Genomic DNA, 25,453 nt, shown 5'->3' on the forward strand with positions numbered 1-25,453 from the left:
AGAGGCAAGACTGTGGCCACTTGTCAGCTCACTGAGGCTTTATCAGTTCAGCACAGCAAGCAGCCCCTTCCGGGTCCCTGACAGTGAAAGGGAAAGAACCCTGGATGGAGCTGTGGCCAAAACCATGGCATGATTCTCTTTTATAACTGACATTAGAAAAATACAGTTTTAGAATCGGTAATTGATGGTGCATTCCCTGTACAGAGAAAGGGTCAATGGGACGACATCACAGTCAGTGGCCCCTAAATGCCCCTGTATGTTTGTCGCCCCTCGGCAGAGGTCCCCAACCTTTCTTTCTCACCACACCCCCAGGGGACATACACACCATCGCTGGTCCACAGAATGGAGGTAGAAGGAGGGCTGGTTCTACCCCTCAGACTGGAGTATTCAGATGGAAAAAAGTTCTGCGCCCCTACCTGGAGAACCATGGGTGGATCAGGAGGAGAGGCGGCCTGGGGCTCCACAGTTAGGGTTAAGGATGGCCAGGGCAGGACATACACAGCTGGAGTGGACAGAGCCCCAACAAAGGGTGCATAATGTGATTGCCAAATACTTTAAACTTCCCAAATGCTCATCAACAGTGTAATGGATATATAAATCGTGTTATAGTTACACAATTAAATTCTATACGGCAACAACAACAAAAAAGGGTGCATGATGAGGGGACAGACCAGACTTCTAGGACTGAAATTTCATCTCAGCCACTTGGCTTGATGAGCTCTCTGTAGTTCAGTTTCCCCATCTGTAAAATGGGCCTAACAACAATACCTCAAAGGAACCACCTGAGAGTTAAATTAATCAATACATGTTAGTGCTAGAACAGCACCTAGCATGTAACACATCCTCAATCAACCAAGAAATGCACTTATGCAAATATAAAATGCAAACATGCATTTAAAAGACACTTCGGCAAAACGTCAAGTTCAGCACTCTCCTGTTGCCCTCCCCCCGCGAAAAGCCTAACACCCTGGCCTGCATCAGAGAGGAGCCAAAAGTGGCTTGGCCTGAGTGGTCAAAGGCTCCACCTGGCAGAAATCAGAGGACACTCTCCCCAACTGCCTCCTTCCCAGGAAGCAGGTTCCGGCTGGTACCCTCCTCACTCCCAAGTATGGGTCTAAGCTAGGACTCCAACAGAAAGAAGGCAAGCTAGGACCAGTGAAGCACTCCCTCACAAGCGCCAGCCAGCAGACCCCTGCCTGGAAGGACACAGAGCACACACAAGCACACAAGGAGAAGATCTGACCCAGAGTGAGCCCCGCCTTTGCCGCCCAACCAAAGTTGGGGAGCCAGTTTGAGTCCCCCAGGTTTTGCAGGGCAAGTCAAGACACCACCGGGGGCTGCTGCAAAGTTCTGATCTGCAGAGTCATGGAATGAAAAGTTAACCCTGCTCCCTCTACCAGAGCCGCCTCCCCATCCCAACTCAGACCTAAGTGTGAGGTCTCCTGTGAAGCCCTCTCCTGCTTCACAGGTACAAATGGTTGACCACCTCTGCCACCTGCCTCTGGGCTCCCACACTCAGTGGACTGACCTACACCTAGACTCTGCTTCTACACCTAAACGGCACTCCTAGAAGGAGGAACTGATTTTCTTCATTTGAGCATCTTTAGTGATGGGCAAGCAGCGAACACTCAAAGAACTTGCTGAACTGCTGCCAGCTAGTTGTCAGGATACGTGGACAGATAGCAAAAGAAAAGGAATTGGGGACATTGGTCACCCTCCATTGTCCAGGAAGGAGATGTTGGATCTGGAACCAGAGGCACTCGAAGGAAGACAGGCATGATGTATGGCCTCTTCCCTCAGAGTCCAGGACCTGATGTGTAAAACTGGGACCCAGGAGCCAGAACAGGATGATGTCTCACCTCTCCACAGGTGCACACATGTCTCCTAAAGAACTTAATCACAAGAACCCATAAACCCATTGGCTCTGGTTCCCAAGAGCCCACACAATACCCCCCTCAACAGGTGACCCTTTTCCTGGCTTCTTTATTCCTACCAAGGCCACCCACAACTAGTCACTCCGCTGCCCAGAAAACATCAAAAGCAGTGAACAAGCAGCCCCACTCAGGAAGGCCAGAGATGCAGCATGGGAGAGACTCCAGGCTGAGCATGAGCCTGGGCCTCGGCCACCACGGAGACACTGGGGAGCAGAGATGCACAGTGCGTCTGAGGCGGGAGCCTGGCTAGGCCACCGCGGAGGGCTGCAAACTGCTGGGCTCCCCAGCTTGCCTTCACACACCAAGGCCTAATACTGCTCACAGACAGCCTTGGGCACTTCTACCTTCATGGGCCCCTTCCTGCACACAAGAAAATTAAGAATCATACTTTTCAACTGAGTTGGTATAAAGATGAATGTATTTATGTGTGCATATTACAACATTTGCTTTGACCTAAAAGTTCAGGGTCTTTTTCCTGCTAATTTTAAAAGAAAGCAAACATTTTCCCAGGCGACTAAAAGCATTGTGGGCCCCTAGCACCAGGCCTCCTGCGCCTGATGGATAAACCGGCCCTGCATTTGGGGATTTGATTTTCTGGCTGCAGTTCAAGGGAAGAGGCATACACCAGAAACAGTTAAAGAGAAAAATTATCTGGGACCTTCTAGCTACCATGATTCTGATTCCCCACCACAGACTTGCTTATAAAAACACAAGGTCCAAAGAGAGTTCCAAAAGCATTTAATCATCACACACAAGGCGCCCTCCTAAGTGGCTGGCACTGTCCAGGCTCCCACGGCGGCAACATAGCCGCGATGCAGCGCGTCGTCTCCGCGCGCGATGCTCGGCGGACTCCTAGTACCTCCTCAGGGCCGTCTCCAAGCTGAGTACTTCTCAAGTGCAACACCTCACTGAGTGACAATAAGCGACACGGCTACCCTTTCCAGCCGAGGAGCTTCCAAGGCTGAGACGCTGGCATCAACCACTGCTGGGCGGAAGCCTGGCAAACCAGGTGCCTCCGCGAGCTTCTCTCGACCCCCAGCACTCAGCCTGAGCCTAGCCCTGGGCCAGCAAGGAGGGCGCGCCCCAGGGGCGCAGGGCCTCGGCCAGAGAACTCCCCGGCCCCCGAAGTGAGATCGAGCCCCACACACACTCTCGCTCCCGTCAGTCTCAAAGCATGCAGAGCTCCACGGATGTGGATCCAAAGGCAACATCCCTCGAGAACAAAGTTCCGTGACACACGCGGCGCCCTGAGCCCAGGTAAACTCACGGCTCGGTAACGGCGGGGGGGCGGCGCCCTCCGGGGACGCGGCAGCCAGGTGGAGGGAGGTCCCGGCCATCGCGGCCCCGCGCCCGCCCCGCCCCCGGCCGCCCGGCCGCCCCGCCCCGCCGCGCCCGCCGCGCCGCGCACCTGGCCGCAGCGGCTCGGTGACGGTGAGCACGAGTAGGAAGAGCAGCAGGAAGGCACCGCTGTCTGCCTTGGGCACCATTTATCCTCCGTTCATCGTCCCCGGGGCAGCCGCGTGACCCCGCGGGGAGGCCGGACCGGGCCGGGCTGAGGGTCGGGGGCCGGAGCGGGGCCGGGCCCGGGCGCGGAGAGGCGGCGGGAGAGGGCTCCGGCTGGGCCGCGGCGGGGCTGGGCGCACTCTGGGCCGCAGCCTCGGGCTCCTACTCCGGCTCCGCGCAAGATGGCGGCCGTCCTGCTTGGCCCCGCGCCGCCCCGCCTCCTTCCCGCGACAGGGCGCCAGCCAATCACCGCCGAGGCGGGGGCGGGGCCTGCACGCTCCCAATGCGTGCGGACCATCGGCCGGGCGGGGGCGGAGCCCGGGCGCAGTGCCCGAAGGGGGCGGGGCCTAAGATCTGGGCGGCGGAGGGCGGGGACTGAGGGGAGGGCCTGGCGGGGGGCCGGGACTACAAGGGGTGAAGTGCGCCACTGGCTAAGCAGAGAGGTGGGGCTCGGGGGCGGAGCCTGGGTCGCAGGGCCTCCAGAGGGCCCGCGATCCGAGGGCGCGGGGCAGGGCGGTGGGGGAGGGGCACGGGACCAAGAGGACGGACACAGACACCGGCGCGGCGTGGCTGCGGCGTGCGGTCCAAGGGGCCGAGGCCGGCCCAGGGGCAGAGCGTGAAGGGAGCGGGAGGGACACGGAGGCGGGGACGGGGGTGAAGCAGGACCCTGGGACACGAAGGGTTTTCACACCCTGCACACCTGCAAGCCCATCTCCGGTCAGCGGCCCAAGGGTACGCCCTAAAGTAGTCTTTTTAAAGCCGAACCGCTGCGGAGAAAGGATGAGGAAGACTGGAGGAACCAGGACTATCTTTGAGGATTTTCCGGGGGTGGGGAAGGAGGATCAACCTTGTAGGGAACAGGCAGGTGTGGCTTCAGCGCACACAACTGAGAGTGTTACACACAGGTGAGGAAATAGCCTAAAGGAGTGTCATACCAGGAAAACTGACAGTGAAGCTCCGGTCCCAGAGTGAGTGTGGAGGAAGGCTGGCCTCTGGAGGAAGGGCCCTGCCTATACATGGCAGGGAGGGGCAAGGAAGGCTGGGCACAGCTGCTGCCACAGCAGGCCAGGTCTGCATGGAGGAAAGCCTGCCTAGAGGACAATGCTTCAAGTGCTGGCCCCACACTTGTCATCAGAAACAAGGTGACTGTGTTGAAGGACATAGCAGATGGGGTGTCCTTAGCAGGAGAGGAGCAAGCCGTCCAAAGGAAGGAGCCGCAGCCACAAAGACAAGCCTGGCACCGTGTCAGCGCTGCGGAAGAGGGTGAAGATGGGAGCAGAGCAAAGGGGGAAGGGCCAAGGCTGGTGGGGACCCATCCCAGCCTGGCCCACCTCCAGCCCCACTGACTCACTCCCCATGAGCAGTCCTCCCAAGCCCCTTCAAGGCATGGTACCCGAGTGTCCCAGGATTCCAGTCTGTATCCCTCGGGGTCATCTGAGAGAGAGGCATCCACTCCCTCTGGGTGGATATGACCAAGCTCAAACCCAAAGCTAGGCCAGACCTGCCTGCTTCTGCCCCTTCAGGGCATGGCCTGGAGCAGGTGCTAGACAAAGGGGCTGTCACAGCAGAGGGGCCCCACTGCTGGCAGAAACAGTGGTCCCTGTCCAGTGCTGCCCTAGCCACTTGCACCATCCTCAGGGAGCATTCCCAGGAGCAGCTGCTGGCACTCAGAGCAGGATCAAAGCCTAGCCTTCTGCCCCCCAGCCCCAGATCTGCCCTGGGAGCCCAGCCAGGGCTACAGGCTGGGAAGATCCCAGGAAGAGAATGCACGGCCAAGAGCAGAAATCCCTGCCAGTTGTCCCCCAGCAGAGCCACTGTTGGAGAAGCACGCTGGCAAAGGTTAGGATGAGGAAAGAAAAATACAGGAAGGTGAAAAGTCCGGCCAGACCATGCAGGGAGAGTGCAGAGCCCTGGCTTCCTAAACTGCAGTGACCACTGGGCCAGGAGTCTTTGCCCCTCCCGATCCACCTCCACCCTTCTCAGCCCTGCCTGTGGCCAGCAGGCTGCCTATGTGGACACCTGTCAAGGGCTTCCAGGGCTGATGGGAGGGAAAAGAGGTCAGGGGCATTTTTCCCCAGCTCCCTCCCTGTGGGGTCACTGCCTCTCTCTTCCCAGATTCCAGTGACCATCCCTCCCTTCTTCCTGGGCTCTATTACTACCCTTGGGGTTCCCTATATTCTGTCCCCACTTTTGTAAATCAGCCCTTTATTAACCCCCTCAGACTGCCCTAACTTGAGTGTGTCTTCTGTTTTCCGCTGGGCCCCACACGGATATGACCATCCACCCTGCATTTCCTGGCATGCCCTGGGTTGCAATAATCAGCCCCACCACTCCACAAGCAGTACTGGCTCCAGGTGTGGAGGCATGGGCAGACTGATATGTTTCCCACAGCCCCCTGCTACCTCAGGTCCCAGCCAAGCGTAAGGCCACTCTCCACTGGCCTTCAGTCTGCTTACTAGCTGGCCTTCCAGAGTTCTGAGTCCAAGTGGCTCAGGCCAGAGCCTCATTCCCCCAGGGCACTCCTCCTTTATGACTTCACCCACTGAAGTCACCTGGGAGACAATGCTGAACATTCCACCCCAGAGTCTTGGCCTCTAGGAGGCAGGGACAGCAGCCCCGGCCAGCCCAGAGGACTCTCTGTCCACAGTGTAAATGAGGACGCTGCTGGCCCATGTCCCGCAGGGATGTAGAGGGCAGGCTCAGAGGCACTGGGCACTCCCGGCACCATGGATGATGCTGCCGTCCTCAAGCGACGAGGCTACATCATGGGAATAAATTTGGGAGAGGGCTCATACGCAAAAGTCAAATCCGCTTACTCTGAGCGCCTGAAGTTCAACGTGGCGGTCAAGATCATCGACCGCAATAAAGCCCCCACAGACTTCTTGGAGAAATTCCTTCCCCGGGAAATTGAGATTCTGGCCATGCTAAACCACCGCTCCATTGTCAAGACCTACGAAATCTTCGAGACATCAGACGGCAAGGTCTACATTGTCATGGAGCTCGGGGTCCAGGGCGACCTCCTCGAGTTCATTAAAACCCGGGGAGCCCTGCATGAAGACGATGCTCGCAAGAAGTTCCACCAGCTCTCCTCGGCCATCAAGTACTGCCACGACCTGGATGTCGTCCACCGAGACCTCAAGTGCGAGAACCTTCTCCTTGACAAGGACTTCAACATCAAGCTGTCCGACTTTGGCTTCTCCAAGCGCTGCCTGCGGGATGACAGTGGCCGACTGACACTGAGCAAGACCTTCTGCGGGTCAGCGGCATACGCAGCCCCCGAGGTGCTGCAGGGCATCCCCTACCAGCCCAAGGTATATGACATCTGGAGCCTGGGCGTGATCCTCTACATCATGGTGTGTGGCTCCATGCCCTACGACGACTCCAACATCAAGAAGATGCTGCGCATCCAGAAGGAACACCGCGTCAACTTCCCGCGCTCCAAGCACCTGACGAGCGAGTGCAAGGACCTCATCTACCGTATGCTACAGCCAGACGTCAACCGGCGGCTGCACATCGATGAGATCCTCAGCCACTGCTGGGTGCAGCCCAAGGCCCGGGGCCTGTCTTCTGCAGCCATCAACAAGGAGGGGGAGAGTTCCCGTGGCACTGAGCCCTTGTGGACCCCTGAGCCTGGCTCTGACAAGAAGTCCGCCACCCAGCTGGACCCCCAGGAAGAGGCACTGTCCGAGACAAAACCCGAGGAGGAGACATTGCAAGTGCAGGAGTCGAGGCAGTCGGAGACCAAGGGCCTCACCAGCGAGCAGCCGAGCAGGGAGACAGAGGAAGGGGCCCCTCCACAGCCTTCAGAGACGCACACCTAGTGAGCCTCTTGTGGCCCAGGGGGCCGACAGGGAATGAAGCAGAGCTCATGGCTTGAAGCATGAGCTCCGAAGAAGCCGAGGGACAAGCCAGAGAAGGAAGACAGTACCGGATGAGCTGCTATTTTCGTCAGTTTCTTTTCCCTCCCTTTGAACTTGGTAACCCACATGACTAAAGAAGCAATAAATCACTATATTAGTGCCGACCCCATGGTGAATGTCTTTGCCCCAGCTGACTGCGGTCCTCCAAGGAGAGGATCCTGCACTCCCCCCGGCTCCCCACTCTTCGGATCGCACTATGCTTCACTTCCTGCTTGGGAAAATACATCCCAGTGTGCCCCGTCCTGCCAGTGACCTCAGGCCCTGGACCAGAGCAGAGCGCTGAGTGAGGAAGATGCTGCTTCAAGAGGGAGGCCATGAGTGTGGTGCTGGGGTGGGGAGGGGGCACAGAGAGGACAGGACCAAGAAGGGCAAGGTGGCTACCTGCAGAGGAAGGGCGGGAGGCGGGGGCGCCTCCCGCTGGGAGAGCTGACTCTGTCTGCAGTTGGGGCCGAGGGTCGGAGCCCTCAACACCCCAGTGCAGCCAGCCCCACAAGGCTGCCAGGGGGCAGGGGCCTGCAGAGGGCAGGGGGACCAGCCTCTTGGCCCCTCTTGAGCTCTCCAACCTGGTGGGAAACTCGTTCTGTCCATCAGGGGTTTCCTGGTGTCCTGCCAGCACCTGGTTCTCAAAGGTGCCCTGAGTCATCCTTCCCCCAGCCCAGGAGAAGCGGGGGACTCTGCTGATGGACCAGCCACACTCCAGCCTGCGTGTCCCACAGTCAGTGTGGCCTTGACCACATCCCGTTTCCCTCTAATCCCAGTCTGTCCCCAGGGGTGACGCTCCCTGCCAGAGTGGATAAGCTGACAGCAGTGAGTAGGAGGACAGGCATCCTCGCAAGGCATGCCTGGCCCCTGTGGCCATTGGTGTCCCGCAGAGGGCGCAGGCCTGCATTTGGCATCACTGGCTGCCCGTGTCTTTTCTCAGGCAGTCCTCATCTTGCCCGGGGCAGCCCCTTTCTCTTCCTGCTCTGCATTCTCTCCAGACAACCTCATGTGGACCTGTGGGTTTAACACACAAAGAGGACAAGAGCCTTCAGACTCACCTCTCCCCCCGCCCATGTGGTGTCTTGGGAAGATCCCAACCCCAGTCCCTGGGAGAAGTAAGGTCCAGTGAGTACCCCGCCCGTCATCCAGTCCACTGCTCTGCCTGGCTCCTCCCTCTCCCCACAGCCACCTTCACACATTCTATGTCCTCCTATCACCATGTTCCGGTATGTCACGGTTCAGCCACCACCAAGGCCTCTGTCCCTGCCCTCCCATCACCTCCCACAGCAGCCAGAGGCCCCTTCTTGCACCCAGTCCAGCTTCTGCTGCTCCTGGGAAGGATCCCAGTGCCTGGTCTCCCATGTCTGGCCTCCCAGCCGCTTCCCTCACCCCCACACATATGTGCCATAATCGTGTTTGTGGACACATCCCTGCAGACCTTGCCCATCTCTCCAGGCTCAGCCAAGGGGCCATGGCCTCTGCAAATCCTTCTGGGGGCCCCTAATAGTGCTCAGCAGCCCGCCACTCTGTGCCCCACCAGGGCGGGCCTGTGGGTGCTCAGGGTCCGGGCACAGAACAGGCCCTGAGTAATACTGGAAGAGCCACCCAGTTTCTCCCGTAGGCCTCAGGAGCTCAGAGTCACACGGCCTGTGTGGTGGTGGAGTGGAATTCCAGAGCACACGGGGCCTGCTGTGAGGACATTCTAAGGAGAGGCTCACGAACCTCCTCTCCTCAGTCATCTCTGTGGCCTGCTGTGGTCATCAGGGCAGCGGGTCATGCATGATGAGAGGCCCCAGGAGTGACTCACTGCAGCCCAGCCAGGAGGCGAGCCTGGGCAGGAGGGACCACAGGAAGGAGCACCTACTGTGTGCTTTACAGATGGGGAGATAGCTCAGAGAGAGTGGGCGACTGCCTTAAGTCACACAGTGGGAAGCTGCGGCCCAGATGACTGAAGCCTACTCCTCCCCTGGTGGCCTCACTTGCCGGGCCACTCCTGTGAGCTGCTCAATCCACTGGGCTTGGCCCTGGCTCAGACCCCTTTGGTGATCCCCTAAGGCTCTAGGATCAAGACCCTCAACGTGGCCTCCTCAGCCTGCCATGCTCCCTCCTGCCCTCACACACTCTTGCCAAGCTGTGTCCTTTCAGGACATCACATGCACTGGCAGTCCTCGTCCTCCTCCGAGTGGCTGACTCCTCAGACCTCAGCCTTCCCAACCTCCCCAAGTCCAGCCCCCGGTTCTGTCCTCATAGCTCTGTGTTCCTGTGTCACGGCACAGCCACCGCTGGGCATTCACACTGTTGATGTGACATTGACTCTCCCTGGCCTCTGGGCTCCAGGCAGGCCTGGGCCCTGTCTTGTTCATCAGTGTACCCCAGCACCTGGAAGCGACCCTCAAATGCCTGTGGAGTGAATGGATAAATGGGTGCCACTTTACGAGGAAACCGAAGCTCAGAGGGAAGCAGCCTTCCCAGGGTCTGCAGTCTCCGACCCACAGAGCTGCAGGTTGCAGCACCCTGGAGGCCCCTGGTCCAATCTAACACTCCCCACCCCTAAGACACCAGGACTCCCTGCCCCAGTGTGCACAGCCTGGAGGAAGCCACCTGCTCCACACCCCGGCAGCTCCCCTCGCACAGTGCCGAGAGCTGCCTCACACCACGTCCCCCAAGAACCAAAGAGAGCACACTGCCCTGGGCAAAGGTGGGGTGTGAGGAAGCAGAATCCACAAAAAAGGGAAAAGTGGGTGGGTGGAGTCATCCAAGAAGGCAGACATGCAGGGGACGCCCCAGATGGAACATCTGGGGCACAGGAGAAAGGCGGGGGGGCAGGTGGTCATGCACCTGGGTCCTGGCCTGCAAATCCTCATAGCCAGCCCCTTCTGGGACGCAAAGGAGTGAAGTTCTGGTCATTTCTACCCAAGATCCCCTAGAAGAAAGGAAGGCATCAAGCTAGCGCTACTAACAATGGAATCTCTACAGAGCTGGGAGCAAGCCTCAGGGGGGCGTGGCTGCTAGGGGGCCGTCACCGCTGTGGGCCGCCCTCCTCAGTCACTTTCACCTGGCATGTGGACTCTGGCTGCCCTGCCCTTGCATTCTTCCACAGGGACCTCCCCTCGCGTTCCAGGTGCGTCCACAGTGTCGTGCTCTGGCCAAGATGTCATCTGCCTGGCGCGTTCTGCCCCTCATCAACCTGGTGGAGCCCGTTTGATTCTTTGTGTGCTGGCTCCATCACCTCCCCAATCCCCCACTAGAAATAGTCAGGCCTTCCTCACTCTCCCCTGAACACCAAGCACACAGCAGGCCTGTCCTGGCAACTCGTGACACGTGCCTGTGATGGAGGACGAATGAACAGCAGAGTTTCCAAAGTACCTAAGGAGACATACAGGAGACCATGTTTTCCAAAACAAAAACCCATATATGTGCCCTGAAAAAGGGTTTTCACTTTGTTTCTGGGCACAAAACACTGAGAGACAAACAATGTACTATCCCACGGTTGCAACAGCTGCAACACACCCACTCCTCCCAAAGGTCCAAAGTGACATAATTAAGGACCTCTCCTCACCCAGGTGCCTGCTCTTAACAGTCGATGCTCTGGGTGCTGCTGGCCCCCTCCGCCCCCAGCCCCTGGCTCCGCCTGAGGCCCCACCCACTCGCTGACCAGCACTTCAGACCCTTCTCTCTCTCCCTGCCACCTGATCCCTGCAGGCCGACCCTGGTCCAGTCTCCTCTTGCCTGGTCAAAGGCACTGGCCTCCACTCACCCCAAAGCCCATTCTCTCTGGGCTCTGCCAGGGACCATCTTCAAACAAGACTTGGGGCATGGCTCCTCCTGCCCTGGGCCCTGCCATGGCTGCCCATCACTCAGGGAAAAGCCCCCACTTAGCTTCTCTTCCACCTCCCTCCTGACTGCGGGACTCAGCCATTCCCAGGACAAGCCCTCTCCTCTCCCAAGCTCTTCCCCGCCTGGGTGCCTCACCACCTCCTCTACCTGACTAAAGCCTGGCCCATCCTCCCAGGCCAGCCCCAGTCCCCAAAACCGTCCACACACATCTGCCGGTCCACCGCCCTGGGCCACGCGGCTGGGCACTCGCAGCACCTGAGCCCTGCCTGCCGTCTCGCCCCACACACGCCCTGCTCCACAGCAGCAGCAGCAGCATCATTCACCCAGCTCTCTACCCCAAACAGGAGCTGCTCTTGTTCACCAGGCTTGGAACCAGTGCCAGCCTGGCCAGACCAGAGCAGTCCCTCCCAGGCATCGCCAGTTCTGAGGACACAAGCCCTCGACGGAGTTTTCGTAAGACCCTAAAGAAGCTGTAGGAAGTTGGCCCTAGTGGGACAAGGGCCAATGCAGGGTCAGTCCCCATGGCCAGAAATGGGCATGGGGTTGGCACTCTGGCTGGACCTGGGCAGCATCTCCCTAGGCCTGACACGGGACAGGGGAGCCACAGCGAGGAGGAGGAGCAGAGAGGGTTACCACAGTCCTGGGTGCTGGCTTCCTTCCAGTGGGCGGGGAGTGGGTGCTCCTGCCAGGCCAGCTTGGCTTCCCAGGTGCCCGGGCCCCGCTCCCCCTGGCCCAGTCCCCACTCCCAGCAGCCCGGCTTTATGACTTCACATGCTGAAGTCACGTGAAGACAATGCTGAGCGTTCCACCCCTCCAGGTCCAGGCCCAGCCCAGCCAGACAGCCCTCCCCAGAGTAAATGACAATGCCTGCTGGCCCACGTCGAGAAGGGATGTAGAAGGCAGTGGCGCCAGCCGCTCCTGGCACCATGGATGATGCCGCAGTCCTAAGAAAGAAGGGTTACATCATGGGCATCAACCTTGGCAAGGGCTCCTACGCAAAAGTCAAATCTGCCTACTCTGAGCGCCTCAAGTTCAACGTGGCAGTCAAGATCCTCGACCGCAAGAAAACACCCCCTGACTTCGTGGAGAGATTCCTTCCTCGGGAGATGGACATCCTGGCAACCGTCAACCACCGCTCCATCATCAAGACCTACGAGATCTTCGAGACATCAGATGGGCGCATCTACATTGTCATGGAGCTCGGCGTCCAGGGCGACCTCCTAGAGTTCATCAAGTGTCGGGGAGCCCTGCACGAGGATGTGGCGCGCAAGATGTTCCGCCAGCTCTCCTTGGCCGTCAAGTACTGCCACGACCTAGACATCGTCCACCGAGACCTCAAGTGCGAGAACCTTCTCCTTGACAAGGACTTCAACATCAAGCTGTCTGACTTCGGCTTCTCCAAGCGCTGCCTGCGGGACGGTAGCGGCCGCGTCACCCTCAGCAAGACCTTCTGTGGGTCAGCGGCGTACGCAGCCCCCGAGGTGCTGCAGGGCATCCCCTACCAGCCCAAGGTATATGACATCTGGAGCCTGGGCGTGATCCTCTACATCATGGTGTGCGGCTCCATGCCCTACGACGACTCCGACATCAAGAAGATGCTGCGCATCCAGAAGGAACACCGCGTGGACTTCCCGCGCTCCAAGCACCTGACGAGCGAGTGCAAGGACCTCATCTACCGTATGCTACAGCCAGACGTCAACCGGCGGCTGCACATCGATGAGATCCTCAGCCACTCATGGCTGCAGCCCCCCAAGCCCAAAGCCATGTCTTCTGCCTCCTTCAAGAGGGAGGGGGAGGGCAAGTACCGAGCCGACTGCAAACTGGACACCCGGCCAGGCTCGAGGCCTGAGCACCGGCCCGAGCACCGGCCTGACCACAAGCTGGGGGTCAAAACCCAGCATCGGCTGCTGGTGCTGCCGGAGAACGAGGACAGGATGGAGGACAGGCTGGCCGAGACCTCCAGGGCAAAAGACCATCATGTCTCCGGAGCCGAGGTGGGGAAAGCAAGCACCTAGCGGTGCTGAGGGCCCGGGGGCACGGTGCATGGTGAGTGCCCACATAAATGAGGTAGGCAGCTAGGAGCTGAAGAAGCCACAGGTGCAAGAACAAGTAAAATCCGTCAATTAAACCACTATTTTGATTACGTTCTATTAGCTTTCCTCCACTTAGTAGCAGAGACGTTAATTGCTGACCACCAAATAAACCACAAAGTGTATATACGCATCAAGAGTGCCCCGTGAGGAGTCTTTTTCTCTGGGACTCAGCCAACCACCCTCCCTGCGGCGTGGGGGTCTCCAGCGTAGGAGTCCAGGGACCGGTACTCAGGCTCAGGGAGACAGGGTGAGACCTTGTGGGCAAGGAGACGACTGTGGCTGCTGCCCACCGCTGGGCCCCCCACAGGCCTCCCTTGGACGTGCCCCGTGCCCAGCACCCCCAGGTGCCAGGTGCACGTCTTCCCACCCCTATTCGCTCAGACAGCCCCTTTATCTCAGTGTCCTCCCCTCCCTCCGTTCTCGGGGTTGAGCTCGGTGACCTCAGCCCCTCAAGTGTCCCCTCCAGCCCCCAGGGCAGCCCCAGCTGAGACCTTTCAGCTCCCCCTCCTCACCCCTTCCCATTCGCCCACACAGCAGCCCTCAGTTTTGTTGCCTTTCACTCCCCAGGGCCCACTCTCCATACCAGCCAAGTGCTCGAGGTTGTCAGCACCTGGGCCTACGTGGCCCTGCCTGCATCTCACTCACGTCCACTCAGTCCTCTGCCTCCCCACTTCCTGGGGGCTCCCTTGGGCTCAAGCCCACCCTTCCCAATGGGGGAAAAGCACCAAAAGCTGCACCTTCCTGATCCCCGGGCAGGCCCAGCCCTGGGCCCATGCTCACCTGCGGAGCCCACCTCCAGCCGCCTTGGTGGGTCCCAGGGCACAGCCGGGGCTCAGCCCCACTGTTGAGGAGCACAGGTTAGTGGAAGCCCAGGAAGGCGGCAGGCCCCACACCAGCCTCCAGAGAACATCGGTACTCACGGAGGGGGCGAGAAGACCAACACAGGAAGACCCAAGAAGGCCGCCTAGCACAGGGCTGGGCGTGCTCAGAGCAGGAAGGACTCTGGTCTAAGCAGATTCCAGCTGTGTCTCCCTGAGCACCCTGGACACAACCTGACCCCACCTGAGGCCTGAAGAGACACGTATGGGAGCCAGCCCATGGTCTTGGGCCCATAAGCCCACGGTGCAGGGACCTCACCTCCATGTCAAGCAACTGGCTCTCAGCCTCTTGAGGGTCAGGCACCAATACCCTCAGGCCCATGGGCAAGTGCTGAGCCATGGTGCAGAGGCCACTCTCAGCCCAGTTACTGTCATCTGGGGCTCCTGCTGGTGGGAGTGACAGCGAGGTGAGGCTGGTGACTCAGCAGCATATGGCGGGCAGGGCCTGGAGCGGGGAGAGAAGGGCAGGTAGAGATAGCCCTGCCCCACCTGAGCTGGAAGCAGCTGGAGAAGGTGATGCTAAGGCCACCAAGAAGGTGCCTCATGTGGGGGTGTGACCTCACATGTAGGACCCATACAGCCCTGTCACCAGCATACCACGCAGGCCAAGCCTGGCTGGGGAGGCTGCAGACCTGGGCCCAGAGCCCCAGCTGAGCCCAGGGGGAACAACTACCAAGGTTCCGTCCTTCCCTCAGAGGAGCAGAAAGAGCTTGGGCAGGCAGGGGGCACCAGGCCGTGGACTCAGCTCAGAAGGCAGGTTCCGAGCTCCAGGGGTGCCACAGAAAGCAATGCAGGAGGTGACGGGAAAGGCCAGACACACTGGCCCTCCAAAGGTCACTCCACTCAGCAGGCCCCGGTGGCCTGCAGCCCTGAGACCACGCTACAGGTCAGCGCAGGCAGCAGGACAGAAAGGTGGCCCTACCAGGCTGCGCTAGGCGTTCTTTAATGACAGTCAAATAGACACAGGCAGAGGCTCCACAGAAAACCTGGGCAAGGCCCTGGGATGCACCCCAAGGTGGGGGCAAGTCCTGTGCCAGCCTGGCCGTGGCACGGCACCCTTCTTCTGTGGCTCCTGGGATAGTCGCTGTTTTGGCCCGGGCCTGGGTCCCCAGAAGGCCGGAGTCCACCGCGGGGTGGACAGCTACCCTGCAGGCTCCACAAAGCTTCCATGGGCCCAGGCCGGGCTTGAACCTAGAAGAAGTCTGAGGCTTTGCGCCGGGCAGGGAGCTGCAGCAGGTTGTCCGTGATGGAGGCCGGGTCCTGGCTGAGGGGGGTGCGTGTGGCAGAGCCAGGAGCTGGTGTGCTCGTGGGGGTTTGGGGCCCGCCGGTGGGGGTCTTGAGGTGGGTTGAGCGTGCTGGGGATGGTGTGTAACTGGCCCGCAGGGCCCGGTCTGTGTACTTGCTGGCCGTCCTGCTCACGAGGCGCTGCAGAGCTGGGGACATGGCTGGGCTCAGGCCTTTGGGGGTGAGGCTGGGGTGGAAGGGGTGGGCAAGAGAGGCAGGATTAGGCTGGACCGAGCACCGCTGGTGGCTGGAAGAGGGACAGACCTGTGGTCATTCTAGGCTAAGGAAATCGGGTGGCCTGGCACACAGTAGTGAGGCCAAACTTGAGGCTAAGTGGTGGTGGTGCTGCCCTTGGCTGTGGCACTGGGGTGGACCCAACTCTCTCCAGGGGAATGATAACACCCACTTCCACAGGGCTGACAGGAGCTCAGAGTGGGACAACGGGCCTAGAGGGGCCTCTGAGGGATGTGCCAAGGAGGTTGAAGAAAAGACAGAGAAGAGCCCTGCATCCTGGTTCACACAGGGTCATGCTCTGGATCAGAGGAGCTGCCACAGGACCCACCACAGAACCTGCGGGCCTGCCCTGCAGACCATGCATCCACACTGCGGGGGGGTGGGGCCGAGCAGGAGCAGGGAGAGACCCCCCTGCAGGTCAGGTACCCCTCACCTAGCCAGGTTCTCCGTCACTCTCCGCAAGGCCTCCTGCTTCTTGGCCCGGTTCTTGGCGGCAGCCTCGTTGGCCATCTTCAGCCCCAGCCGCTCCCTGCGGCCTGGCTCCAAGATCTACAAGGCAGCAGGCACGTGGGTGGCCTGCCATGGAGCCAGGCAGTCCCTCACTGCTGGGGGTGCCTGTCTCTTCCTGTGGCCCCTACGATCCCAACAACCCACTGCCGCCTCCCCTAAAAGCCCCCCGAAAGCCCCCAACCAGCCCACCTGAGCTGCCCACCCACCAAAGGCCCAGCTCTCCTCGCCTGTCCTCACACTCTCAAAGCCAGCAGGGCCAAGTGACGAATCTCTGACAATCTTCTACAAACAAAGAGGGTCTCATTTTAATCTGCTTCCCTCTGATGACAACAGTGAACAGCCTTCACTGACCTTCTGTAGTTCTTTTGAGAACTTCCCAACATTTTTTCTATTGAAGCGCTTATCTTGGTGTTTTGTTTTGCTTTTCTAACTTACAGAAGCTTTATCTGTGTGGATTATATTAAGGTATGCCATCTGAATTTCAGCTCTTTGCTCTTATTTTTATCTGTGTGTGCGTTTCCTGCTGCTTTCAGGTGGTGTAACCTAGCCGTCACCTCCTCTGTAACGTCTCCCCTTGCTTTTGTGTTTACAAGTCCTTCCAACCTTGAGATCAGTTTAAACAGTGACCATATTTAACCTTTCCAACTTTCTGGAATTCACTTTGCTACACGTATTAAGGACCTGGTTTACTGTATTTCCAAATTCTCTACTACTCAACACAGCCGGAACTGTTGTCTCTAACACACCCTAAATTCTGTCTTAGACTAAGGTTTCTTTTAGAATCTCTCCTTTCCTATTGACTGTAGGTTCCCGGGCCGTGGCACACGCTGACACACCTACAGCCTTCTGGGGTGCTCTGTTACGACAGCTCAGGTGCCGCTCCGTTATTCCTGTCTCAAGTTTTTCCTGGTTATCCTCATGTCCCAGACAAGTTTTAGAACCAAAGTACCAAAAACCTCCATGTATGTTCTGTCCGGACATGCGTTACCCCTCTGAACTACTCAGGGCAGGGTGAGCTGCGCTTCGCTGGGGCCTGCACCTTCAGGCGCGCCCAGCGGCAGTGTTCTCCTTCTCTAAGTCTGCAGTTTCTTTACAAAAGCTAAGTTGTTCCTAGTTCTACATTTCTGATGCTACCGTGAGGGATGTCTCTTTTTCCGTTGCATTTCAAACTGATCGCTGCCAGTGTTTGAGGGACTGGTTCAAGACAACCTCTGACCTAGCCCCCATGCAGACCTTCTACATTAATTCCAGACTTCATGCCTGATTCTTTTGGGTTTCAAAGCAGAGGACGTAATCCCACACCCTCTGTCTCTGCGGCAACACCAACCTCTGCCTCCCTCCATCTCCCCGCACTCCACAGTCAGCATAGGCAGAGGCCCAGCACCTCGACAACAGGACTGCACGCTCCCCACTTTCGGGGATTTCTCTTCCTTCCAAATTATGCCAGTCACTCAGTTTCCCCCACAAACTGGTGCCGACCTGAGCACTTTGCCTTCCCAACACCTCTCCAGGGCCCCACCTGCCTGCCCACTTACCCACGCCATCCTGGGCCACCCAGATCTCTGCAAGAGGCCTCTCTCTGCAAACACTTAGCCCTTCTGAAGACAGAAACCACGTCCCATGGAACGCTGGGGTTCTGGAACCCTTCCTGGCCCTCAGGCCTGTAGTGCAGTTGAGCTCCTGGTCCACCTCTGAGACTGCCCTCATCTCTGAGCAGCCCCATCCTCCAGGCCTACAGGCTCAGAGGGGCCACAGCCGCTCCCTGCCTTGGTCCCACCCTTGACAGACCCACTCGTCCACCCACACCTGCCCTCACTGCCCTTGTCCCATTCTCAGAACACAGTGCCCGTGCAGGAGTGCAGCCTAGCATGTGGCTCGGCCCACCAGTTGTCAGGGATTTGACTGGTGGCAGCTGGAACACATCTCTGTGCATTGAGCTATGGGTGCTCAGAAGGCCAAGTGTCCACCAGGGGTCCTACCCGTGCTCTCCTCACCACGACCCACCTTGAAGGCTGGCCCCGGCGTCCTGTCTACGTAGGGGGTTTCTGATCCTTCCACTCTCAAGGGTGTGTTCTCGACCTCCCCCCAGGTCATCAGTGGGGACTCGTTCACACCTGCGGATGGAGAGCCCACAGCCACCTCAGGCCAGGGGACCCAGGTGGGGGCACCACCTGGGCCCTCCCTCCCACCACAGCCACTTCTCCTATGCACGTTCCAGCTAGCAAACACCAAGGCCGGCAGCTGGGCCCCTCTCCTTCCCCGGGACTCTAGAACCCTGGCACCTCTGCCCTCTGAGAGGGAAACGCCAAGGCCGCTGTGGGCCCAGAGCAGGCCCAGGCCCCCACAGCCATTGGGCTTATCCTGGGGGAGGGAGGCTCCCCAGAGGAGCCGGACTAGGTCAGCTGGGCCATCTTAGCACAGGGCCAGGGGAGCCTCCTGGAGGTCACTGCTGGCACCGCACCCCAAGGGAGGAGATGCTCTGGGGCTTCCAGAGTTCCCAAACCTCCAAGGACCCTGGGCAAACCTGTGGCACCTCCACATGCTCTGGCCTGCATCTCAGCAACCAGCACCGCAGAGTGCAGAGACCAGTGCATGGGGCACAGGGCATGAGGGCATAGGGACACCATGTGTACTGTAAGACTGTCCCCAAGGCTCACACACCTCCTGAGCCCCCCACCCTACAGTGCTCTCTGGATCTAGGTTTATAAGCACCACACACCTGCTGACGTGAGACCCAGAACACATTACCCCAGGACTAATGGGGACCCCGAGCCCAGGCCAGTGGCAAGAGGCAAGTGGCCTAAGGGAGGGGCACACAGCCCTAGAGTGCCCCTCAGGCCTGTCTTGCCCACCACACATGGGCCAGGCCCCCCTACGAGGCCCCAGGTGCACGCAATTTCCTGCAGACTGTGGCTTGGCTTCCACGCACAGTTCTAACATAAGAAGACACCCGCCTGGCAGCCCACTGGATTACACTGCCCTCACTGCACATCAGGCCCCAGGCCCGCCCGCCCCTGCACCACTCCGCATGCTCACCACGGCCAGTCTGTCCAGCAGAGCCCCAACACCCCTGGTTCCCAGCACACCCAGTCTGTCCGGCCGAGCCTGGGATGAGGCATGGAGACTGCCCAGCTAAATGGGCCAGGCCCCACATGTCTCAGGTCAGGTCTGCCTGAGGGTCCAGCCCTGTCCTTGCACAGATGGGACACTGGGCCCTGAGTCACACCAGGCGTGGGGCTGACCTGGGGCCAACCTCCCCCAGGCAGTCCTGTTGGCGGGCAAGCTTGCCAGCGGGCACATGTCTCACCAGGGGCAGGAGAAGGGGTGGCAACAAATCCAAATCCGCCCACTCGGGGGGACTCCTGGGGGATCAGCTCCTTGCCGTCGGGGCCCACCTTGCCCTGTTTGTGCTGGAACAAGCAGAGAGGCTGGTGTCAGGGGCGCCCAAGCCTGCCGCCCCCAGCTGGCTGATGGGCAGGTGCACAGGAACATGCTGGGAACACTCTCCAACTAGGGCAGAGGGGGGCCCTGGGGCTGGCAGGCCCCTGGGGAAAGAGAGGAGACCCCTGGCCCCTGCAGAGACCTGGAGGACCTGGCAGAGTGACACTCAAACAAGGGAAGCTCCCCCGCCTTCCATGCAGGGCAGCGCCAGGGCCCTTGGCCTTGGGCCAGACCCGACATGGGCTACTTTCATGGACTACTGATTCAGGCCACTGTAGGGGCCACACTAACTATGGTGCCTGTGCTCTGATCTCCTTCCCACAAGGCACTTGTAAGAGCCTCCAAAACAGTCTCCCCACCTCCTGCCTCCTACCCTTTGATTCCATCATCGTTGGAGTCATGGGTGCATAGTACCCATTATCTTGCTCCCAGGCTCAGAAATCTCTGCTCTCTGTCACGCCTAGCACCCCCTCCCCACCCCCAGCCTGCCCTCTGGGCCAGGTTCCCTTCTGGCACTTGCTGGCCACCCAGCCTCCCCGCTGCAGCCTGCACCCCCCACCACTGTCCACTCCCAACCCTGCCTGGTGCGTGGGTGTGGGTCTGGCCAGACTGACTCTCAGAAGCCTCTCTTCTCTCACCCTTGCCCACCAAAGGAGTTGGCACAGATCTGGACCCACAGAATGTGTCTGACCAAGACAGCACCAATGAATGCCCACATGGGTTGAGAAAAGATTCAAGACCTTGCCACAGAGGTGCCCCAAACATTCCCACACTGCTGAGCTCCACCAAGCCCAAGAATGGCCCTAATCTAAGAAGGAGCAGCTTGGGGCCAGCCTCGTGGTGTAGCGGTTAAGTGCGTGCGCTCCACTGCTGGCGGACCAGGTTTGGATCCCGGGTGCACACCGACGCACCGCTTGTCAGGCCGTGCTGTGGCGGCGTCCCACATAAAGTGGAGGAAGATGGGCATGGATGTTAGCTCAGGGCCAGTTTTCCTCAGCAAAAAGAGAATTGGCATGGATGTTAGTTCAGGGCTGATCTTCCTCACAAAAAAAAAAAAAGGAAAAAGAAGGGGCAGCCATGATCAGGGAGGCTGTGCCTACCCACAGCTGGCCCCCTGCTGGCCCCACCACTCACCTGAGCATTGAGGGCAGCGGCCTGCTGCAGCTGGGACCTGCTCAGGGCCTGGCTGAAGGGGTCCCTGAGGAAGCGAGTATTCTTATGCACCACCTGCCGGGGCTTCTTAAACAGCTGCTCTTCATCAGGGACGCCTGGCAGATGGAGCAGAGACGGCAGCAGGTGTAAGAGGGGTGGGCAGGCACCACCTCAGCTCAGGGCCTGAGGGAGAGGCCAAGTCACTCCCCAATGACCAGAAGCACAGAGCCTAGTCCAGCCTCCATATTGCAGAACCTGAACGAAGCTGGGGAGGGCCTCACTCCCTCACTGACTTCACACACGGACCCATATGCCCTGAGACAGACAGGACCCCTCCAAGGCCCGGAAGGCAAGGGGGCAGAGACACACACAACTTGAAGGCCAGGTACAAACGCACAGCCACCCGCTGCCCGCTCACCCTCTGGGTAGTACATGAGGGAGTTCCTAGCCTTGTACTTCCAAGTCTCCACGCCAGCCCGGCTGCTCTCGATGGCTTGGTGCTCCGCCGACGGGAGCGCAAGATTATCTTTCTGCCTCTGCATCACAGGGGTGAAACTGAGGGTCAGAGAGGCCCCCAGGCACTGTGCCCTGGCCCTGGGACTCTCCTCATCCCAACATAGGGCACCTATGCCCAGGCACCCAGGGACACCTTCTCAAACTCCTCCTCGGCCTGGTAGAGCCAGGCATGGCGTGCCCGGCTCTTCTCCTTGGCCACCTCCATGATCTCCTGGAAGGAGGCGTTGTCCTCGCTTGTGTACCGGCTCAGGAAAACATCCAGGCTGGGCAGGGGCTCCTTCTCCTCCTCCTCTCCAGCCTCTCCTGCTCAGGGATGCAGGGGAGGGTGATACAGAACCACAAACAGCATAAACACCACTTTGCAGTCAGTCGGTGCTGGGAACCGCAGCACCCTACAAGCAGGGTTGGAATCTTCCCCCCTGGACCCGCATCTGTCCATGAGAACCCATACTGCCAGACAACCCCCGGCCTGGGAGCTTCTGGAATCATCCCACCCAAACTGCCCAGGGAGCCCTCAGGGGCTCTCCCCATCTGCTGGATGCCAAGCATGCAATCTGTCAGACTGGAAGGGGGGCCATCCCGGTGTTAGAGAAAGAGCAAGTGATCACAGAGGGTCTTCCCAGCTCAAACCGTGCCAGTCGTGTAGGCCCTGCCTCCGAAGCCCCGGGCTCCCCTCCACCTTGGGATCTCCTTACCCTGCCTGCTCCCTTCCTGGAACCTGTGCTACAGGCGGGGGCCGTCACCTATGCCTTCCGACCTACTAGTGGGCCCTGATGGCAGGGACCCCCTATGACCTGGTGCTCCAGATGGGGCCTCACAGGCACTGGGCCACAATCCTGGCCGTCCCCTGCACCCCCCACCCCCACCGAGGTGGTGCTGTCGGGCTGCGAGCAGTGGTGTAGACTTCAGTGGGGCCGTTAGGAGGAGAGCCTTTTCTTCCACTTTAGTGACAGTCTTGGCCACCTACCACCCGCTAGACTGTGCACAAAGCACATCGGCTAAAAGTTCAAGACCCGGGGGCAGAAAGATGAGGACTCAAGCCCCATGCCGCCACTGACCAGCTCTGAGACCTGCAGAAGTTACTGCCTTCCTGAGCCTCGGTTTCCTCACCTATGACCGTGAACGATGACAGTACCTACCACTTAGGTTACTGAAAGGATGCTGTGCTTACTGACAAGTAAGAGATATTTAAAGAAAAAGAATCTGCAAATTGCCTGTGATTTCTGTGACATATTGCAATGGAGAATCAGGCTCCAAGGACCCAACTGACGGACTGTGTTAACAGCAGAAAGAGCTGGGTTTTGAAGCAGAAAACATCATGTCTATGTGAGCACACACCACATCTGTGTTTAGTACAGCACACCGCAGACTAGGACTTAGTACAGAATGCATCTCGTCTGTCTGTACAGGCACTGACGAGCCACTACTGATGACAACAATGACTGTCCTCGAGGAGGTCCTGGAGCACGCGGAACACTCGTGCTCAACAGGGCTCGGAATGCTCTTTCCTAGAGAGACTCCCTCGTCAAGTTGGGATGTCGCACACACACCCTAACAAACGTGTTGAAGCACACAACTCTTTAATTTGTTCTACACACACATATTTGTGGAAAGCCCATAACACACCATGCACTCTTCTAGATGCAGAACACACAGATGGACGCACGACAAAGAACCTGCTCTCATGGAGGAGAGAGACAATAAAAAAACGAAATGCCTTTTTAAGTGCCACGTCCTGTCGTGAGAAAACAAAGCCAGGTGGGAAGGCAGAAAGCACCACGGTGACGTGACTTTACAGTGGGAGGTCAGGAAAGGGTTCTCTGAATGGGCCGCACCTGAGCGGAGGCCTGAAGGAGTGAGCCATGCAGTTATCCAGGGGAAGGGACCCACTTGGAAGAAGCAAGTGCAGAGGTCCTGAGGCATCCTAAGGAGACAGTGAGGAAAGGAGCCCTACCAGGCCCATGGAGCCCACTGGGCAGGGGGTCGCACACAGTGAGCAGGCTGGTGAGAAAGATGGTGAGATTCCCCTTACACAGAGGAGGGCCAGAGGCTCGGAGGACTGCCCCACGTTTGGGAGCTGGACCCAGGTCTTCTGCTTCCTAGACCAGTGCTCTTTGACCCCAAGGGCTGCTCTTTAGGCAAGGAGACCCCTCAGGGACAACATGTGACCTGCCCCTGGACTACTCCCTCAGGGCCTCACAGGATGAGACGCCCAGGCAATCCCAACCATTTGTTTGAAAGACAGTGCTCACTCACCATCACCATCCTCCAGGCCTCGGCCCCGGCCCCGGGGCTTGTTGCCCACCACTCCAGTGCCTGGGTGCACCTCAGGAGTTTCAAATGTGGCTGGAGTCACATCTGGCGGAAGAGAGGGGGTGGGGATTAGAATAAGCCTGAGTACAGTGGGAATTCCCCTCTCTGCCACCCTGTAAGAGTCCTCTTACAGGGTGGTGGGGGCTCTCGGGACATCTTGCCCAGGTCAGAGCCAAACTTGATGGCGATCTGGCGCATCCGTTCCAGGTCTCCACTCTCCTCAGCCTCCAGGTACTCCTTCTGTGCCTGCAGCTTCTCCACATCAGGGAAGAAGTCCCTCTGGATGACCATCTGGAGGCCCTATCACGAAAAATCAGAACAAAAGTTAGAGCTGCCATCTGGGTGCCCGCCGCCTCTCACTCCACTGAGGTACATGCTAAGGCCCTTGCTGACCACCACCGTGACCTCTGCCTGGCCAGATGATCCCCAGAGCTTAGGGGCACTTTCTAAAGAAGATGAACATCTCATGTGGCCTTGCTGAAACGTCTAACATTACTAAACGCTCCTCTGATTTCCATGAAACCCTCTCTCTCCCCTCACTAAGTGGTCATTCTCATTTTCCTTTGCTGGCTCCACCTCCAAACTAGCTGGACCAATGTAGGTGTTGCCACCTTTATTCCACCCATGACCTCCTATTTCCAACCTGAACCTCTTTCCTGGGCGACTTCAGCCAGTCACAATCCCCCATCCCCCCAACCGACTGAGATTCCCAAGTCTGCACCTTCAGCCAGACCTTGCTCCTGAGCTGCACATCTGTGACCCAGCTGTCCACCATTGCCCCTGCTTGTATATCCCAGAGGCTTCCCAAACTTAACCAGTCCCAAACCAAACTGATTTTCTCCAATCCCCCTGCCAGCTCCTCGCCTTCAGCATGTGTGCGGTAGGACTAACACCTACTGGAAAGGTCGTCGGAGGCCCACCTACTCAATGATGCCGCCGCAATCGCAGCCTGTTTCCAGGAACCCCAGGCTTTGCACTTGCTATTACCGCTCTCTAGAAAATCTTTGCCACCATGTTCCCAGTCTGTCCAACTCACGCTCCAACAGAAAGCCTTGTTTCCCTCACCCCCACCACATACAAACAGAGCCGCCCCCTCTTTCCCCTGACAACACTCCTGTGCCTCCCCCATCAAGGGCACCTCCTCCGCACTATGCTTATTTGGCTCTGGGGACTATCTACACCCCAAGGGCAGGGACTCGGGCGGCTCCACCTCCAGGAGGGGACTGGAGTACCCCGACCCGAGAAGACTGCGAAGCGGGGGAGGGACCAGAAGTCGCCGGCGTCGGCACCGAGGTCTTACCTCGATGTACTCTTCCTCGTCCAGGACCCGTTGCTTACTCGTCACAGCCCTGGCCTCCCCGGCCGCGCGCTTCCTCCGGGACCCAGACGCAACCGGGAGCAACAGTGCCATAGCTGAAGGACCGGGCGTTTGCATCGCCATCCCAGGATGGCTCAGGCGGCGCAGGCGCGTCACAGGGGCGGGGCGGGGGGCGGGACCGCGCCAGCTGCGCAGGCACTTCCAACAGTCGGCCAATGGGAGAGCGCGTTTCGAAGGCCGGCCTGCGCTCCGTACAACGTCACTACGAGCCCTGATCTTTATGGGAGTTGTAGTCTCCCTCCCGCCTCGCTCCGGTCTTGCCACATACAAACGGAGCCGCCCCCTCTCTCTCCTGACAACACTGCTGTGCCTTCCCAATCACGGGCACCTCCTCCTCACTATCCTTATTTGGCTCTGGGGACTGTCCACACCCCAAGGGCAGAGACTCGGGCTGCACCACCTCCAGGAGGGGACTGGAGTACCCGACCCGAGAGGACTGTGAGTATCTGGACTGTGAGCACCAGGGGGCGCTGTGGTG

The 25,453-nt window shown here is 59.0% G+C and overlaps 4 protein-coding genes across 8 annotated transcripts in view; 2 read left to right on the forward strand and 2 right to left on the reverse strand.

The window, feature by feature from the left end:
• DGCR2 (DiGeorge syndrome critical region gene 2) overlaps nt 1-3,617 on the reverse strand; it is a 95,423-nt gene extending 91,806 nt beyond the window's left edge. For 4 of the 5 annotated variants that reach the window (XM_058532134.1, XM_058532131.1, XM_058532132.1 and 1 more), the window contains exon 1: nt 3,343-3,615. In XM_058532134.1, the coding sequence (XP_058388117.1) occupies nt 3,343-3,421 (79 nt within the window). In that variant the 5' untranslated portion in view covers nt 3,422-3,615. Of the gene's footprint in view, nt 1-3,342 lie in introns of all 5 variants that reach the window. The other variant, XM_058532133.1, reaches the window with a different exon arrangement.
• A 460-nt stretch (nt 3,618-4,077) lies between these two features.
• On the forward strand, nt 4,078-7,683 carry TSSK1B (testis specific serine kinase 1B). Its single transcript, XM_058532135.1, has one exon. The coding sequence runs from the start codon at nt 6,164-6,166 to the stop codon at nt 7,256-7,258; it is 1,095 nt and encodes a 364-aa protein (XP_058388118.1). The 5' UTR covers nt 4,078-6,163; the 3' UTR covers nt 7,259-7,683.
• A 4,342-nt stretch (nt 7,684-12,025) lies between these two features.
• TSSK2 (testis specific serine kinase 2) lies at nt 12,026-13,202 on the forward strand. Its single transcript, XM_058532305.1, has one exon. It carries the CDS (start codon nt 12,103-12,105, stop codon nt 13,189-13,191), a length of 1,089 nt encoding a protein of 362 aa, XP_058388288.1. The 5' UTR covers nt 12,026-12,102; the 3' UTR covers nt 13,192-13,202.
• A 1,872-nt stretch (nt 13,203-15,074) lies between these two features.
• On the reverse strand, nt 15,075-25,066 carry ESS2 (ess-2 splicing factor homolog). The gene is made up of 10 exons (XM_058532136.1): nt 24,898-25,066; nt 23,729-23,897; nt 23,541-23,642; nt 21,418-21,587; nt 21,187-21,304; nt 20,751-20,884; nt 19,483-19,585; nt 18,180-18,289; nt 16,099-16,214; nt 15,075-15,618 (listed from the first exon to the last, which is right to left on the reverse strand). The coding sequence occupies exons 1-10, from the start codon at nt 25,036-25,038 to the stop codon at nt 15,339-15,341; spliced, it is 1,443 nt and encodes a 480-aa protein (XP_058388119.1). The 5' UTR covers nt 25,039-25,066; the 3' UTR covers nt 15,075-15,338.
• Nucleotides 25,067-25,453: the final 387 nt, after the last annotated feature.

This window comes from Diceros bicornis, chromosome 35, assembly GCF_020826845.1.
Source record: "Diceros bicornis minor isolate mBicDic1 chromosome 35, mDicBic1.mat.cur, whole genome shotgun sequence".
Taxonomy (NCBI): Eukaryota; Metazoa; Chordata; class Mammalia; order Perissodactyla; family Rhinocerotidae; genus Diceros; species Diceros bicornis.

What these genes read in the sequence shown, in the direction of transcription:
- TSSK2 (XM_058532305.1), top strand. Translation starts at nt 12,103, where the DNA reads ATGGATGATGCCGCAGTCCTAAGAAAGAAGGGTTACATCATGGGCATC.
- ESS2 (XM_058532136.1), bottom strand. Translation starts at nt 25,038, where the DNA reads ATGGCGATGCAAACGCCCGGTCCTTCAGCTATGGCACTGTTGCTCCCG. An exon ending in CCGAGGAGGAGTTTGAGAAG is followed by an intron (nt 21,305 to 21,417) that starts GTGTCCCTGGGT and finishes CCTGTGATGCAG; the next exon opens with AGGCAGAAAGATAATCTTGC. An exon ending in CCTCATGTACTACCCAGAGG is followed by an intron (nt 20,885 to 21,186) that starts GTGAGCGGGCAG and finishes TCCATCTGCCAG; the next exon opens with GCGTCCCTGATGAAGAGCAG.
- TSSK1B (XM_058532135.1), top strand. Translation starts at nt 6,164, where the DNA reads ATGGATGATGCTGCCGTCCTCAAGCGACGAGGCTACATCATGGGAATA.